Source organism: Cervus elaphus, chromosome 30 (genome assembly GCF_910594005.1).
Source record: "Cervus elaphus chromosome 30, mCerEla1.1, whole genome shotgun sequence".
Classification (NCBI taxonomy): domain Eukaryota; kingdom Metazoa; phylum Chordata; class Mammalia; order Artiodactyla; family Cervidae; genus Cervus; species Cervus elaphus.
In genome coordinates this window covers 28,309,847-28,326,645 of record NC_057844.1, presented here as the reverse complement: position 1 = coordinate 28,326,645, position 16,799 = coordinate 28,309,847, and the positions used below count along the sequence as shown (strand labels likewise).

Here is a 16,799-nt window from a genome sequence, read left to right as displayed (position 1 = left end):
AAAGAAAGCAAAACCCCCGGAGGGAAGGGGTGGGAAGAAACATTCACTCCCAGGTGCGGAGGGGCGTCTCTTGGCTCCTCCCCTGCCTGCCGGATAGACGTGGGGTCCCCCTTGGTCAGCCCCGGTGCTCTTCTCCTCTCTTTACTGTCTCACTCTCAGGACCTCATACCTTTCGTCCGTGGATGACATTACATCTCGGTCTCCAGCTGAGGGCCCTGTCCAGCTCCAGCCCCACATGCCCAGCCGCACACTCGACACCTTCCCTGGCACCTCCAGCCCCTCAGCGCATCACCCCTCCCCACTTCACACCCCGGCTGGACTCCTCTTGTCTCTCTCCTCGCTGTTTCCTGACTCGAGGAAAGGCATCACCGCCACACAGCTGCTCAAACCTGGAGGAATCTGGTGCCCCTGAACCCCGAACAACAACAGCAATGATAATAATAGTATCTGTTATTCATAGGTTCCGGTGAGGATAAAATGAAGCCAATGTCAAGAACTTAGTATACTAGTCAGCACACAGTAAACACTCCAAAATGATAGCCATGGTCATCTATTTTTGATGTGGCAAAGCAAGGCATTTTAAAAAAATGTTGCTAATGTTTTTTAAATAATGCAATACAAATATCTAAACACACATATATAGAGAGAGAAATGAATAAAATTAAAGATATAAACTCCTTCTTTAGCCCTGCTCTTCTACTTTGTAGCTTCTTGGGTATTCTTCCTAAAGTTATTTTGAGTAGGTGGCTGGAAAAGTTTATATAAGAAACAATTAAAAAATATAAAAATCAATTTTTATAAATGTACACATGTATATATGAAATCCCTACCTTGGACCTTTCTATATCTGTACCTGTCTTGGCTGCCCCCATTCTGTATGGCCTACCTTGGGGTGAGGTTTGTGATGGAAAGTGGGGGTGGGGATGCAGATGCCTTTTCTGCACATTAAATTAGTCAAATGAAACAAGAGTGAAAGTTCAAAATAACCACATCAAAATTTCATATGTTCTTGTCTGGGTAATTCCTACTGGCCTTTTAGGGTCATTTTCCCAGGAAGCTCTCTCTAAAACACTTTCACCCTTAGCTCTCCTGCACCTCTACTTATAGCGATCATACCATTTGTCCACATAAGTCACAGCTTACTCAATTCTCCACCTAGGTACTATGGGCATCTGGGGACAGATAATTCCTTGTGTGGGGGGTACACTGTGCCTTGTGGGAGGGACCAGCATGTCCGGCCTCCACCCGTCAAATGCCAGGAGCATCACCACAGTAGTGACAAGCAAAACTATTCCCAGGCCTCGAGACAGGATCAAATGCTGCCCCCACCTCGAATTGAGAACCACAGCACTGGACTGAGACTTCAGGTGAAAATTCTGTCTTATTTGTCTCCCAGCAAAGTAAGGCCCTCAAGACACAGCCTTGATGAGTGACCTTAAGGAAGAGATGACACAGTGCCACTACTCTCAACGGTAAGTCAGTTCTAAACTCTTCACAAGAGGACTGAGTGTGTTTTAAACTCTTACTCTAATTATTATTATTTTTAAAAGTTGAGGTCCAAGATGGTACAAATGCAATCAGAATTTCTAACCTTGGGACTTACAAGTTAAATTCGGAAGAATCACAAGGCAACATAGACATCTTGGGAAGAATTACCTTTAAAGGAAGAAATTAAAAACAAAACAAAAAACACTCCAAATCGTGTTTCACAAAAAGACCTAAGCTTTCTTTGGAAAATGCCAGAAGCAGCCTGTGTGGCTTTGAATCCTAGTACTGCTATTTACGAGCCATAAATGGGCAAGTTATTTCATACCTCTGTGCCTCTGTTTCCTCATTTGTAAGATGGGAATGATATTATAGTCTATTTTATAAGATTATTATGGGACTTTAATGAGTAAATATTTATAAAATGCTTAGAGGAGTGCTTGCCAAGCACTTTGTGGCTTATTTATTTATTTATACTTTGGCTGCTTTGGGTGCTCAGACGCGAGGGCTTCTGTTGGGGAGCTCAGGCTCCAGAGCGTATGGGCCCCATAGTTACAATCCACAGGCTTAGTTGCTCTGAGGTATGTGGGATCTTAGTTTCTCGATCTGGAGTTTAACCTATCTGTTGCACTGGAAGGAAGATTCTTAACCACTGGACTACCAAGGAATTCTCCAGGACTTTGTGTTTTGAAGAAATGAAATCACTGCTTATTGGGATTTGTAGTTAACTTATGAAGTTAGAATTTCAAAGGTGGAAGTGACTGTGATTATTATGTAATCATCTATATTCTTCTCCCCATGATTTGTCTGTGGTTTCTTTCAGGTAATTGTCACAAATTATTATGTGCCATAACACACAATATGGGCTTCCCTGGTGGCTCAGATGGTAAAGAATCTGCCTGCAATGCAAGAGACCTGAGTTCGATCCCTGGGTTGGGAAGATCTCCTGGAGAAGGGAAAGGCTACCCACTCCTGTATTCTAGGCTGGAGAATCCCCATGGACAGAGGACCCTGGTGGGCTACAGTCCATGGGGTCACAAGGAGTCGGACACAACTAAGTGACTAAGCACAGCACAGAAACGCAATATATAAAATATTGTACATTTTGTATGATATTCTTAAAGAGAAAATTTTAAAGTATATTATCAATTTTCATAAAGACTACTATAATTTAAAATTATTAATGTTATTTAATTTACTCAAATCAAATGGTGTGCCTTTGTGTGTAGAAGTAAACTGTAAAAAGCATTTTTGTTGGCACTCTCTCCTACAGTCTCCCTTGTCCCACATGATATGCATTGCCATGAGCTGTTCTTTTAAATGCAAAGGGCAGTGACAGATGAACTGTAACCTTAGTCAATTCCATATCTTCACGAAACAGCACTGAACAAGGTGAATGCCTTTGTTTCATACATGTTATAATTACTGTTTATTAACAGCATAAGTTAGGCAGATCTAACATTAAATTAAAAATTCAGAGATCATCTTGGGCATCAAAGCTCTATGTTATTAACAGCAGTCTGAACAAATACCCCAAACCAAAATGCTAACAGAACATGCTACTTCTGGGAAGTCTCATTTGGGAGCTTTGATGTGCTGCAGTTTGCCTTAAAGGTGACAAACCTAGCAAGGTAGTGCGATACCTTGGCTATGCCTACATTCTGATACTGTTACAGTTTCCATTAGCTCATCCAGCTATTTTAGATTTGCAATTAGCTTTTTATTACTCACAGGGGAAATTATTTTTCAATTAAAAATTCTATCAAAAACCATCAAAACAGAATTATAATGTGGTTGCTAAGATAGCAGAGACTGCAGTACTATTCTGACTGGCAGTAACAGATAATTTACAGACTCCTTCTGTGCACTGGTGCTGGCAGAGTTGCAGAAGCAATGGTGAGGAGTGAATACACTTCTGGAGATTCACACCTTCACTAAAGACAGCAAACCCGTCTGGTTTCCAAGGTCTGAAAATGGGAGCCACACACCCACGTGTGCCCAGTCAGGCGTGAACCCTCCCTGTCAGCAACGTCCTTACTACCATCCACAATTTCTTTATAAATCTATAAAAAGCTAACACTACTCAACAACTCTCCAAGTGTAAATGGGGACCCAGGACATTAACTCTCTGTCCATACATGAGAGAAACATTCAGAAAACTAAAGGTGAACAAAATTCTTGTGGGTAACATTTACAGTAGGAGAGCTTCAGCCCTCTGGTCTCTGTTTATCTACCTGGCAGAAGCTACCTGCCCTCCGGCCATGGTTCCCTGTTCCCTTTAGGATTCTGCATTGGCTCAGCGTTTCAAATATGCGTGAGAAATGTGGAGCCCACAAAGTTTTAAAACTACAACACGAGACCAGCTCCACCACTGTGTCTGCAGTGCATGAGGAAGAAAACGAATAAAATCACAGCCCCTTACTGCTCTCTAGGCGTCAATCATAACATACCATATAAGTGGGTGAGTGTCTAATTAACCACTCATCAAACTCAAAATTTTAAAAGTGCTGTCACTTCCCTCAGGCTGGAAGTCTTCCTTCTGCCTGCTTTCAGGAAATCTGTGTCTTGAAGGAATTCATAAGGAAGGCAATGAAATTCCGTGTGTGTTCCTTTAGCCAACCTACCTCCATCTCTGTCTTCCTATTCCACTGGCATCCTTTGGTCCACCTGCTGAGACTACTCCTTTGGCCTCTGCTCTATCCACTGCTCCTATGCCCTGAGAATCTCAGCTCACACACTGCCAGACAAACACTTTCCTTATATCATACTAAGGACGACACAGCTGCCCTAAGAATTATTCCAATGATAACAACCTCCTGCCACTCAATGCAAGCTGGGCCTTATCAAGGGCACTGTGGTATCTGGCGTTGTTGCATCCCTGCTCAGTCCCTCAGTTGTGTCCGACTCTCTGTGACCCCATGGGCTGTAGCCCACCAGGCTCCTCTGTCCATGGGATTCTCCAGGCAAGAATACTGGAGTGGGTTGCCACGTCCTTCTCTGGGGAATCTTCTGACTCAGGGATTAAACCCACGTCTCCTGCATCTCCTTCATTGGCACACGGATTCTTTACCACTAGTGTCACCTGGGAAGCCCTCTATAATAGAAGGCTTTCTGATTTTTCTGGCTGACACAGCTATTATTATTCACAACTTTATATCTTGAAATGATTCCTGTACTGGCTAATCTATAACATGTCTGAAAGGCATGTTTTTTTAAGTAGACTTCAATGGAAAAGTCCAGAACTTAGTCAAAGGATCTTAGACCACATGCAGCAGTGAGCAGATAAGGATTTATCACCCACATGTTTGACACTTAACGTGTGGCCCACTCAGCCACATACATCATCAAATGAACAGAACTGCACATTTAGAAGCAATGTTCACTCCTGCAATCCTGAGTTAAAAATATGTAGCAGAATTTGTATTCTTGGTTTGTAATGTAATCTTTGATTTATATTTCACAATAAAAATTGAAGAATCTATGTACAAATTACTAGAACTAATGAGTAATTTTAGAAAGACTGCAGAATACAAATGAACAACAATATCATATATATATTAGCAGTGGATAATGGGAGACTGAAATGATAAAAAAAACCAGCACCTCAAAACATGAAATAACTTAAGTACCTTTAAGTATGTATATTACCCATATGCTGAAAATTACAAGTCAGGGTTAAAAAGAAAGAAATCAAAGGAGACCTAAATAAATAGGTCTGTGTGTATGAATCAAAAGATTTGTCTGTTAAGATATCAATTCTCCCCAAATTGATCTATAGAGTCTACACAATCCAAATCAATGCACCAGAGGATTTTAAAAACAGATATCCATGAAAGGTTTCTAAATTTATATGGAAAGGCAGAGGATCTAAAATAGACAAAATAATCGTGGCAAAGAACAAAGTTGGAGGACTTACACTATTGGATTCCAAGACATACACAAAGCTAAGTAATCAAGTGTATATTGATAAAAGAATGGACACGTGGATAAATGGGACAGAATAGAAAGTCTAGAAACAGACTCATGCATAAATGGTCAATTGATTTACAATATAAGTGGAAAGCCAATTCAATGAGGAAAGTATAGGCTTTTCAACATGGTGGTCAACCAATGGCATACTGATAAGCAAAAATATGAATCTTGATCCATACTTTGTACCTTATAAAAAATTAATGGATCACCTTACACATAAAACACAAAACTGAAATTTCTAGAAGAAAAACAAAGGAGAAAATAGTGACCTTATGTGAGGCAATACTTCTTATGTGTGACATTAAAAACATGAAAAAAATTAATTTGGGCTCCAATAAAACTTAAAACTTCTTCGAAAGACATTAAGATATTGAAAAAATAAGCTACATGCTGGCAGGACATTTCAAAACTCAGTAAAAAAACAAACAACCAAATTTTAAAAATGGGCAAAAGACTTGTATATTATCTATAGTGAAACAGATCACCAGCCCAGGTTGGATGCATGAGACAAGTGCTTGGGCCTGGTGCACTGGGAAGACTCAGAGGGATTGGGTAGAGAGGGAGGTGGGAGCAGGGATCGGGATGGGGAAATACATGTAAATCCATGGCTGATTCATGTCGATGTATGACAAAACCCACTACAATACTGTAAAGTAATTAGCCTCCAACTAATAAAAATAAATGAAAAAAAAAACTTAAAAAAAAAAAGACTTGAACAGATAAAAGAAGATATATCTTACAAAAGAAGATATATGAATGGCAAAGAAGCACAAGAAAAGACATTCAGCATCATTACTCATTAAGAACATGCAAGTTTAAATCATGAAAAGGAAACACTAGACACTTATTAGAATGCTTAAAAACAGAACTAAACAAAACCAAACAATACCGAGTACCATCAAAGCTGTGGAGCAACAGGAACTCTCATACATCATTGGTGGTAACACAAAATGGTATGGTCACTTTGGAAATGTTTGGTGGGTTTCTTATGAAGTTAAAATATACTTATCATATACACCCCAAAGCCCCATTCCTAAGAAATTACTCAAAAGAAATGAAAACTTATGTTTACACAAAAACTTGAATATGAATGTTTATAAGGGCCATATAATCACCCAGAATAAGACAGAAAGAAAGTGGAGTCGCTTAGTCGTGCCCGACTCTTTGTGTAGCTCATCAGGCTCCTCCATCCACGGGATTTTCCAGGCAAGACAACTGGAGTGGGCTGCTATTTCCTTCTGCAGGGGATCTTCCCAACTCAGGGATTGAACCCAGGTCTCCTACATTGCAGACAGACGCTGTACCATCTGGGCCACCAGGGAAGCCCATATAATCACCCAAAGTGGTGACAACTCAAATATTCATTTGGTGAATGGACAAACTATAGTAGCATATCCACACAGTGGAAGACTATGATTGATACACAGAGCACAGATGAATCTTAGGTGTATTAAGTAAAATGAAGCCAGACTCAAAAGGCTACATACTGTTTGATTTCACTTACATAGCATTCTGGAAAAGGCAAAACACTAGGCACAAAAGTCAGATTAGTGGTTTCTAGGGGTTGGAAGCAGGGGTAGAAGTTGATGACAAAGGTGAACCTGGGAGTATTTTAGGTGATGAAGCTGTTTTATATCTTGGTTGTGGTGGTGACTACATGATTGTAGGCATTTGTCAAAACTCAAAGAACTGAAAATAGTGAATTTTAGTTTAGATATATACAGAACACCTTGACTCAAAGAAGATATAGATTTAAAAATTCAATTGAGATGATTTTAAATTGAATTTAAAAATTTAATTGCATAGATTTCATTTATATGTGGAACCTAAAAAACAAAATAAATAATACATCTAAATAGAAACAGAGTCAAAGATACATAAAGCAAACAGGTTGACAGATGGGAGGGGTGGAAGGAGGAGAGAAATAGGTGAGGGAGATAAAGGGGTACAAATCTTCATTTACAAAATAAATGAGTCACAGGTATAAAATGTACAGTGTGGGGAACAGAGTTAATCATTATGTAATATCTTGTATAGTGATAGATGACAACCAAAGTTACTATGGTGATCATTTTGAAGTGTATAGAAATATAGAATACCAGGAACTAACATAGTGTTGTAAGGCTAATATTTCAAAGACAAACAAACAAACAAACTTACAGAAAAAAAAATCAGATTTGTGGCTACCTGAGGTGGGAGGAAGGGGCAACTAAGTGAAAGTGGTCAAAAGGTACAAACTTCCAGTCATAAGATAAATAAGTAGTAGAGATGTAAAGTTCAAAATGATCAAGATAATATACACTGCTGTGTGTTTTATATCTGAAAGTGAAGGAAGTAATTCCTAAGAGTTTTCCTCACAAGGAAAAATAGGTTTATTTTTCCTACTTCTTTAATTTTATATCTATATGAGATGATAAATGTTCACTAAATGAACTGTAAACATTTCATCATGTATGTAAGTCTAATCACGCTGTACACCTTAAACATAAACAGTGCTATATATCAATTATATCTCAGTGAAACCAGGGGAAAAACAACAAAGGGCATAACTTGGCAATCAAGTAAATATCTGTAAGTATGCAAGAACATGCAATTGGGAAAAAGATAATTAATGTAATACAATTAACAATAAGAAATATTTCTTTTAAAAGTGCCAACTCATGGGCTTCTCTGGTGGTCCAGTTGTTAAGAATCCACCTTGCAATGTAAGGGACACGGGTTTGATCCCTGATCTGGGAAGATCCCATACGCCGTGGGGCAACTAAGCCTGTCCACCAAACCACCGAGCCCGTGCTTGAGAGCCCGCAACGCAACTACTGAGCCCACAGGCTGCAGCTACTGAAGCCCGAGCACCTGGAGCCTGTGTTCCTCGACAAGAGAAGCCCCCACAATGAGAAACCTGCACGCCGCGACGAAGAGCAGCCCTCGCTCGCGGCAATTAGAGAGAAGCCCACACAGCAAGGAAGACCTAGCACAGCCAATAAATAAATAAATCTTTTTTTTTTTTTAATGTCAACTCATTAGTAAAAATGCTCTTAGTTAAAATTAAGAGGGAAAACTCAGGATGAGCCGCTGGTGGAATAGTTCTGAGGTGAATGAAGGCTTGGGGTGTGCATCAGACATCGTGAGGAGAAAACACTGCTTTTCCAATTCATTGCCTTTAAAGAATTACAACAAAACTATCCACTCCTCTTATAAATGCTCACAAATGGCATTTCGTGCTTGTTTATTTTCGAGTCCAAATAGCCCATCCCTGCAATTTGTGATCTGAAGAGTTCTCTTCTCGTTACCCACATAAGCAAACCCGCAGCAATGCTTTCCTTGAATATTCAGAGACCATTTCTTAACGCGACTCTATTTTCTCTTCATATAGCAACCCTTGAGAAAGCAGCTATGAACACAGAAATATAAATATATGTCTAAAGAATCATCAAGTCTATGATTATTTCACAATATTCTAACATACATTTGTCTCTCCTATCTTGACAAAAGTTTCCTCATCACTACTTTCTTCTTAAACTGCTATCTTTTGTATGTCAAACGCAGAATGTACAAGAAAGAACACTGGACTACAAGTGACACAAACTTGTTTAAGGTCAGTTCAGCCCATTACTAGCTCGTAGCCTTGGAAAAATGACTCACCTCCTGAAACTAATATTTATTTCCAGCTCTGACTTCTCTCCAGGGCTTTAGTTAAAAAACTTCCAAGCTAATTTCCTACAGACACACATGACCTCTTACGCACATTTAATTGTTCAGAGATATTTGACTGCATTGGCATCGTTCATTATCACTCAAATTACAATTGTTTTATTTGCTCATGTATGCTTCATTTCTTCAATTAGATTTCTTCAACCAGATTATATATTCTTTGAGGGGAGGAAATTATTAATATATACATCTTTGCCTCCTTTTATCACCTATCACATAGCGAAGGTATAACTTATTTCTGAAAGCAGATATAATTACTTGAGCTTACATATTTCAGTTTGCTGATATAATCATTTGTCTTAAAAAAATACAGCTAAGCTTGACATGCTCATGGAGTTTAACAAGGCCTTCTCTGACCACTCATACTCTGGTCCCTCACGCTTCCTCCTCCCAATAACCCACTCACACTCTATCACCGTCTATAGCCTCAGCTTGTTTTACGTTTTTAAAAATAGAATTTAACACTCTGTGAGATAATCTCTTCTTCTCCTCTCTTTTTCTCTCACTCACCCTCTCTTTGACTCAATCTGTAGTCTGAAGCTTCGTCCTAGAACTCAAATTCCATGAAACCAGGGACTGATCACGCTCACAGTAAGATACTTATAGCCTGGCATATAGTAGGCACTCAATAAGGACTTACTGAATTGTTGTTGAACTCGCCCCTTAATACAGTGACAACTATTATAGACATTTAACAATTGAAAGAAACAAAAATATTTCACATGATTTACCTGTAAAGAGGTTCTACAAGGTCCTTTTCAAGAAAATCATGATCGTTCTTGACAGCCACAATGTTGATGGGAAATTGTGAATCTGAAAGAGAGACAACAGAGTTTATGAGGCTTGTTTTATCTGAATCAGCAACGATATCATCAGGCCATCACATTTCTGTACTCAGGGCTAATCTTAACTGCAGTTATTCTCCACTGACGGATGTGTTGGTAATGTTTAGAGAGCAGGATGCTTTAACCCCAATAAATGCTTTTAAGGATACAAAAAAGCATGCAATATGAAAATAACCAAGTGCTTGACCTTGGATAGGATTGCTAAATGTCTGTATTTTTATCTGTGCCTGCGTCAGTTGCTCAGTCTTATCTGATTCTTTACGACCCCACTGTCCATGGGATTTTTCAGGCAAGACTATTAGAGTGAATTGCCATTTTCCTCCTTCAGGAGATCTTCCCAATCCAGGGATTGAACCCGAGTCTGCTATGTCTTCTGTATTGCAGGTGGATTCTTTACCTGTTTGTAGCTCATCATTATCATAGACATTTGCCTGCATGGAGAACTTCTACACTCTCACCATCTACCTAAGGTCATGAGATACTGATCAGGATAGAAGTTTGGCAGATTTCTTTTTTGAAGTTTCCAAAAATACCTGAAGCTCAATGGTCTCAAGTATTTTATTTTGTAGCAAAACCTTTTTCTTTTTTAAAAAAATATTTATTTTTGGCTGTGTTGCAGTGAGTAGGCTTCTCTCTAGTTGTGGCACACAGGTTCCAGAGTGCACAGGCTCAGTAGTTGTGGTCACAGGCTGAGTTACATGTAGGATCTTAGTTCCCGGACCAGGGATTGAACTCTTGTCCCCTGCCCTGGAAGGTGGATTCGTAACCACTGGTCTACTGGTCCACCAGAGAAGTCTCTGTAGCAAAATACTGTTCCAAACTTGTAACTTTTCTGTAAAAGTATTTGTTCTAATTTTTATTACATTTATAAAAGGCATATGAATGACTGGGATTTTAATTCAGACTCTTTCATTTTATAATCTTGTAAAAGTCACTTAACCTTTTTGGGCCTCTCTTTCATAATCAGTGAGTTGGTAGTGGAGGGTGGGAATAATGGTTGCTTAGACCAAAACTGTAAGACCCTCCTCCTTGTCTAAAAGGCTATGATTTTATGAAAGTTTTTATCAGCAACTCTAGACCTCAAAGCACCCTTACAGATATGCTCTCCTTTATCCTCAAAGAATTTAAGAGAGAGAAGTAGGCTTTTTTAAAATAGAATACTGAGCTTCTAGGTGAGTAGGTGTGATTCACCAGTGAGTAAAAGTTAACTTTGTTGATTCTTTCCATCCTATGTGAATTTTATGCCATCAGAAACTATATTGTTTAGTGTATTAGATATGCTCTATTGAGCCCTAAAGATCCATGCTCCACTCTTCTGTAACCCGGTTTGTGCCCAGGATCAGATGTGTGGATGGCGTTCAGTGGGGTCCATGTCCACTGCCTTATTTTGTTTGGCCAATGGGAAGCCCCGGCTGGAGATGGAGGGAGGAGGGAGTGCGACATCAGGGCATTGCCCTCCTGGGTCTCTCCCGGGGAGCTGTCGTCACAGCTGTGTCCTCTACTCCTAAGCCTGCTCTGAGATCCTCTCTCCTGGGTTCTGGCATCTCACCTTCTGTTTATGGCTTTGGGCCTAGGGTTCAAGCTTTGGGCTGCTACAAGCTTTGGGCTCCTGAACTGCTCCTCGTGGTCTCCTATGCCCTGCTCACACCTCCATCATGAACGCTTTTAGGAATAAGACCTCCACAGATTGTCCTGAGTGTGCCATTGCTCACTGCTGGGATCCTGACTAATTCACTATACATTAGGACTCTCCAAGAAGGAGATGCGTTGGTTATAACTTTAGGCATAGGCAAGAAATGGGGCTTCCCAGGTGGCATGGTGGTAAAAAAATCCACCTGCTAATGCAGGAGACACAAGAGATGTGTGTTCTATTCTTGGGTCAGGAAGATACCATGGAGTAAGACGTGGCAACCTGCTCCAGCATTCTTGCCTATAAAATTTCGTGGACAGAGGAGACTGGTGGGTTACAGTCCACGGGGTTGCAAAGAGTGGGAAATCACTGAGTGACTGAGCACACAGCAGTGCATATGAGTAAGATATAGGAGAATAAGTTTATTAACTGTCAATGAAAACATCAATGGAACAAAGTATGATGCTAGCAATAAAAACACTTTACTTTTAAAACCCTGAAAAATAACATCTGATCCATGTCACGTCTTAGACATTTTCATGTAAGGTAAAAACCTCACGATAAATTAGCTTTGTTATTTCTAAGAAATTTATCAACAATTCACTTATCGTACTTTCAAGAAAACTGAGAGCAGTGATGAAAAAAACAAGAAAGAGGATAGGGAGGAAGCGCAGAAAAAAAGCTGCTGTTGGCAGAACACTGGGAGGAAAACGCAGAGCTGTGATTGGTGGTAAAGACATGAGAACCAGAAAGTGAGAAGCAAAAGAAAAGAAAGGAGAAACAGGGAAGCGCAGAAGGTGAAGTAGTCTCAGGAAGTGACCCTCATTCCTAAACTGGCATCAGTATATGTCCCAGGCATTGCAAAGGCCGGGGGAAGGAGAAAGCAAGGAAAAAATGGTTGAGAAAAGACTTGGAAGTCAAAACATACCACGGACAAATTTTGAATTTATTCTCTTTATAAAGAGAGAAGAAAAGCCCAACCTACCCTCATATAGCTGAGCGTACTGCGGGAAGCCAGCAGCGCGGAGCCAGTCACATGCTTCCTTCGCCTCGATTTCTGAAAAACACAAGAAAAGGAAATGCGGTGAGTCTCAGGCCACCCACTGGCCTCTACCTCCTCAATCAGTAGGAACTGGTGGGCACTGTTCAGGTTATTACAAAGCAAAATTGTGCTCCGGTAAGTCTGTACAAGTAGCCTACTCAGAAATGGGTGTAAAATGAGCAGGCATCACCAAGGTACTTGTTTCATGTCTGCTAAGATTATCTTCAATGTCAATCCATAAGTATTTGGATAATAGCAAAACCACAGACTACAGAACACAGAGGCTGAGTTTCAGGCAGGGAAAAATGTCTTATTTATACACTAGGGAACCTGGGGACTAGGGAGAAGGAGGAAGTACTTCCTCAGGTTCTTTTTTTTTTTTTTTAAACTTTCAAAGATAAAGCTAAGACTATTTTTCCTACATTCCTTTATTCTTTTACTCTGGGGATAATGAAAGAATGAATACAACTGGGCAGGCTTGTGAAAATGTATTTTCTCATGAAGAAAGGTATTACAAAAATCCAATGTTTTATTATTGCTTTAGTTTTACTAATGCTTTAATTCCAAATGCCTTGTAATAAGATGTTCATTCATCAAGCACATTTGAATGATTTCAAGCTGCACAGTGTAGCAGGCAAGAGTGAAGCTGATTATCTGGAAATGAGACAGGTGTTTGATGGGGCTGCTAGAATCTCCGAGAGCCAGCCTCACGCAGTTGATGTGTCCTTTGGGTGACCAGTTTTGGTGTGGACATTCCAAGAGTGCACAGGACCACCTGCCTGGAGAACTCTGGAGAGAGATGGGAGAGTCTCCAGTATGTGAACCAGGTCACTTTTTGACCTTGTGAATCCTGGATCATTTCCCAACCACAACTCTTAGATAAATACGAATGCAAGGGAAAAAGAAGTTCATCTGTCAGAAGTCCAGGTTCTCCAAACAAAATTAAGCAGCTGATTAGAACAGGTCTCTACCCAGGCCCCTTTCTCTGCTGTTGGGCGGGAGCCCGGTCAGGTCATTGCGTTTTCATTTACTCTGACGTGCATTTCTCCCTGTAGCCAAAGCTTGAGAGTACAGGGTGTTCTTGGGTCACTGCGCTGAAACAATCCATGCTAGCATCAGTGGTGGGCCAGAGACTACAGTCTACACTGAAAGCTCAATGTCTATGAAGCATGATGTTCAATGTGACAGAGCTATCTGATCCATGTTAGGAAAATAGAACATAGGCCAGATCATCCACAGGCTCCAAAGGAAGAGCAAATACCTACAGGCCCACTGATGTGGTTGGATATGGGTTGAGATATATCATTAAATTCAGGGAGACACAGCCTGCTGTGGCCCCCATCCCAGAGTCCCTGCTTCTTTTGGCATCCCCTAATCCCTTGCCATTTGAGAGACTGACAATTTCTAAATCTTGAGATTTTTTTCTCTGACATAAGGATTTTTTTAACGTAATTACTGCCAGCACTGACCAAATAGGTACACATTCCTGCCTTGTACATATTATTCAGAATTATCTGGGGCACCAAGTTGGAAACAAAAGCTCCAGAAAGCTTTTCTATGAGGAGGAGTGAGCCCCATGACTGCAGTTCAAAATGAATTGGCTGGATTGTACTGTATTGGCTAACTTGGGTTTTCCCTTTGAAAGGTACAAAGGGCAATTATTGTAAGTCTCCAAAGTTGTATTTAGGACTCATTTCAGAGACCTTGGGCTTCCCTGATGGTTCAGATGGTAAAGAATCTGCTTGCAATGCATGAGACCCAGGTTCAATCCCTGGATTGGGATGATCCCCTGGAGAAGGAGATGGCAACCCACTCCAGTATTCTTGCCTGGGAAATTTCATGGACAGAGGAGCCTGGTGGGCTACAGTCCACACAGTCGAAAAGAGTCAGACACAACTTAGCAACTAACACACACTGAGAGTCCTTATGTGAAGGCTTCCACTTTGATAACCACACAAATATTTCAGGGGAAGGAGAAAACACACATTCTGACTGTTACATGGAGAAAATGTGAGTTACTCTTGGTCAAAGATAGGCTGCTGCCTTCTAAATTTTCAAGCTTCAGTTTGCTTTCTTCTTCAATATACTACACTACCTAGTGATGAGAAAATACCTGATTTCTAGACATGCTCTAAACAGTTATGAGTCAGCAAGGCTCAGAGAGGAAGCACAAAATTCTGTTACACCAACTAGCTGAAGAGTATGCCTTTTTCTACTTTATTTTTGCTTTTACTGTCATCGAAATGCAGTGTTAAGCAGGAGAGCCCCAGAGAGACAGACCATTAAGAACAAATGGGGAAGACTTGGAAGGCAGGAGCTCTGCTACACAGGAAGCTCAAAGAGGAGCAGGAAGTGAGCTTGTAAGAGAGCACGCACTCCACTGGATGCTGGGTAAGGAGGACAGGACGCTGGGTGAGAGGTGGGCAGCAGGGGTCCTCACAGAAAGATTCTCTTTGGGACTGAGACTCTGGTTGGGCAGTGGAACAGGGCTCGGGCTAGCCCAGGAGATTTTATTTAAAAGGCTCTCTACATAACTTTGTTTTGTTTTTTCATAAGAGCAACACAGATAATGAACCGAAACTCTACCCATATGTAAACATGAATAATCAAATCTTAATCAGAACCCAGTTAAATAAACTGATTTTTTTCATTGGATAGACATTTTTAAGTCTTCCAGGCAAACAACATAAAACTGCAATTAGTAAATAATGAGAAGAAGCCACGTCTCAGTAATGATGGTATGATACCTCCCCCCAACCATCACTTCCCATACCCAACTTGCTGTTCTATATCTAGAATATCTCCCGAACACATTCCCCCTACTTTTGCTATTTTCTGGGTTTTGTTTGCTTGTTTGTTTTTTTGGTGTTTTTTAAAAAAAATACTCAGTTGTGTGCAAGGCATGTGGGATATTAGGTCCCTGACCAGAGATTGAACCCGAGATCCCTGCATTGTCAGTGTGAAGTCTTAACCACTGGACCACCAGAAAATCCCAATTCTTGATATTTCAGTTTAAGGGCATAATACACTCTTGTTTACCACCAAAGCAAACAAAACAAACAAACAAAGTGGAGGATAATTAACCACTATCAAAGGTGATTTTGCCCATCAAGTTGAGTTGGAGAAAAAAAGACATAATTTCTACTGATTCCCCACAGTGCCTTCTAACACCTATCAGCCAAATGCTAATGTTTTCCCCAGGGAATATCACTCTGCAATGGCCACAATGATTGGAGAATTAGGAAGGAATCATTATTGACAGTTGTCACCACTTCACAAATATCTACCGAATGAGATATAAATGACATTTGAGGAGAATGTGAAGATCTCTTTTCTGCTGAGCTTTTGATAGCCAGCACAAAATTACATAGAAGCTTTAGGAGCCATTCAAATCACATTTTGACAGTTTTGTTTGTTCTCCATTTGCAACCCACACCTGGCCCTGCAGCAGCTCCAGGGCTATAAGGCAAAACACCAACCATCTCCTACAGCAAACTTAAGTGTGGGGAGGAACCAGAGAATGCCCTTGACAGACTAGCCTATTGATCTCGGGCATGGTTACAGCATTGTTACTGCAGAAAATTCTGTTTGGCTCGGGATCATGATAGGATTTCAACAGAACTACTGCAATTATTATCTGTAAAAATAATTTCCGTTTTACTCTAGAGTATTTATTTTTGCCTGCCCAACGTCCTTCCCCCTTTTTCCAATAACAGAGCCTCTTCTACTGGTTCAGGTGGGGCCGCCACTCCTGGTCCCCTCCAACCACATTCCTTGGCTCTATCACCACCACCCACATGGAGTGATCTGCTCCTTAAAAGAACCCCTGATGCTGGGAAAGACTGAAGGCAGGAGGAGAAGGGGACGACAGAAGATGAGATGGTTGGATGGCATCACTGACTTGACAGACATGAGTTTGAGCAAGCTCCGGGAGTTGGTGATGGGCAGGGAAGCCTGGCGTGCTGCAGTCCATGCAAAGAGTCGGACATGACTGAGCAACTGAACTGACTGACTGATCACCACCGCTCACATGGAATGACTTGCTCCCTAAAAGGACCCTATTCCCCAAAGTCCAAGGAGACCAAGGAGCTTTGGGATCTTACATCAACAGTTG

At 40.7% G+C, this 16,799-nt stretch overlaps 1 protein-coding gene across 7 annotated transcripts in view; it reads right to left on the bottom strand.

Moving 5' to 3' along the window:
• STARD13 (StAR related lipid transfer domain containing 13) overlaps positions 1-16,799 on the bottom strand; it is a 220,364-nt gene that overhangs the window by 45,493 nt on the left and 158,072 nt on the right. For all 7 annotated transcript variants that reach the window (XM_043891735.1, XM_043891740.1, XM_043891736.1 and 4 more), the window contains exons 2-3: positions 12,629-12,700; positions 9,900-9,981 (exon numbers count right to left, since the gene is read on the bottom strand). In XM_043891735.1, the coding sequence (XP_043747670.1) occupies positions 9,900-9,981; positions 12,629-12,700 (154 nt within the window). The remainder of the gene's footprint in view (positions 1-9,899; positions 9,982-12,628; positions 12,701-16,799) is intronic.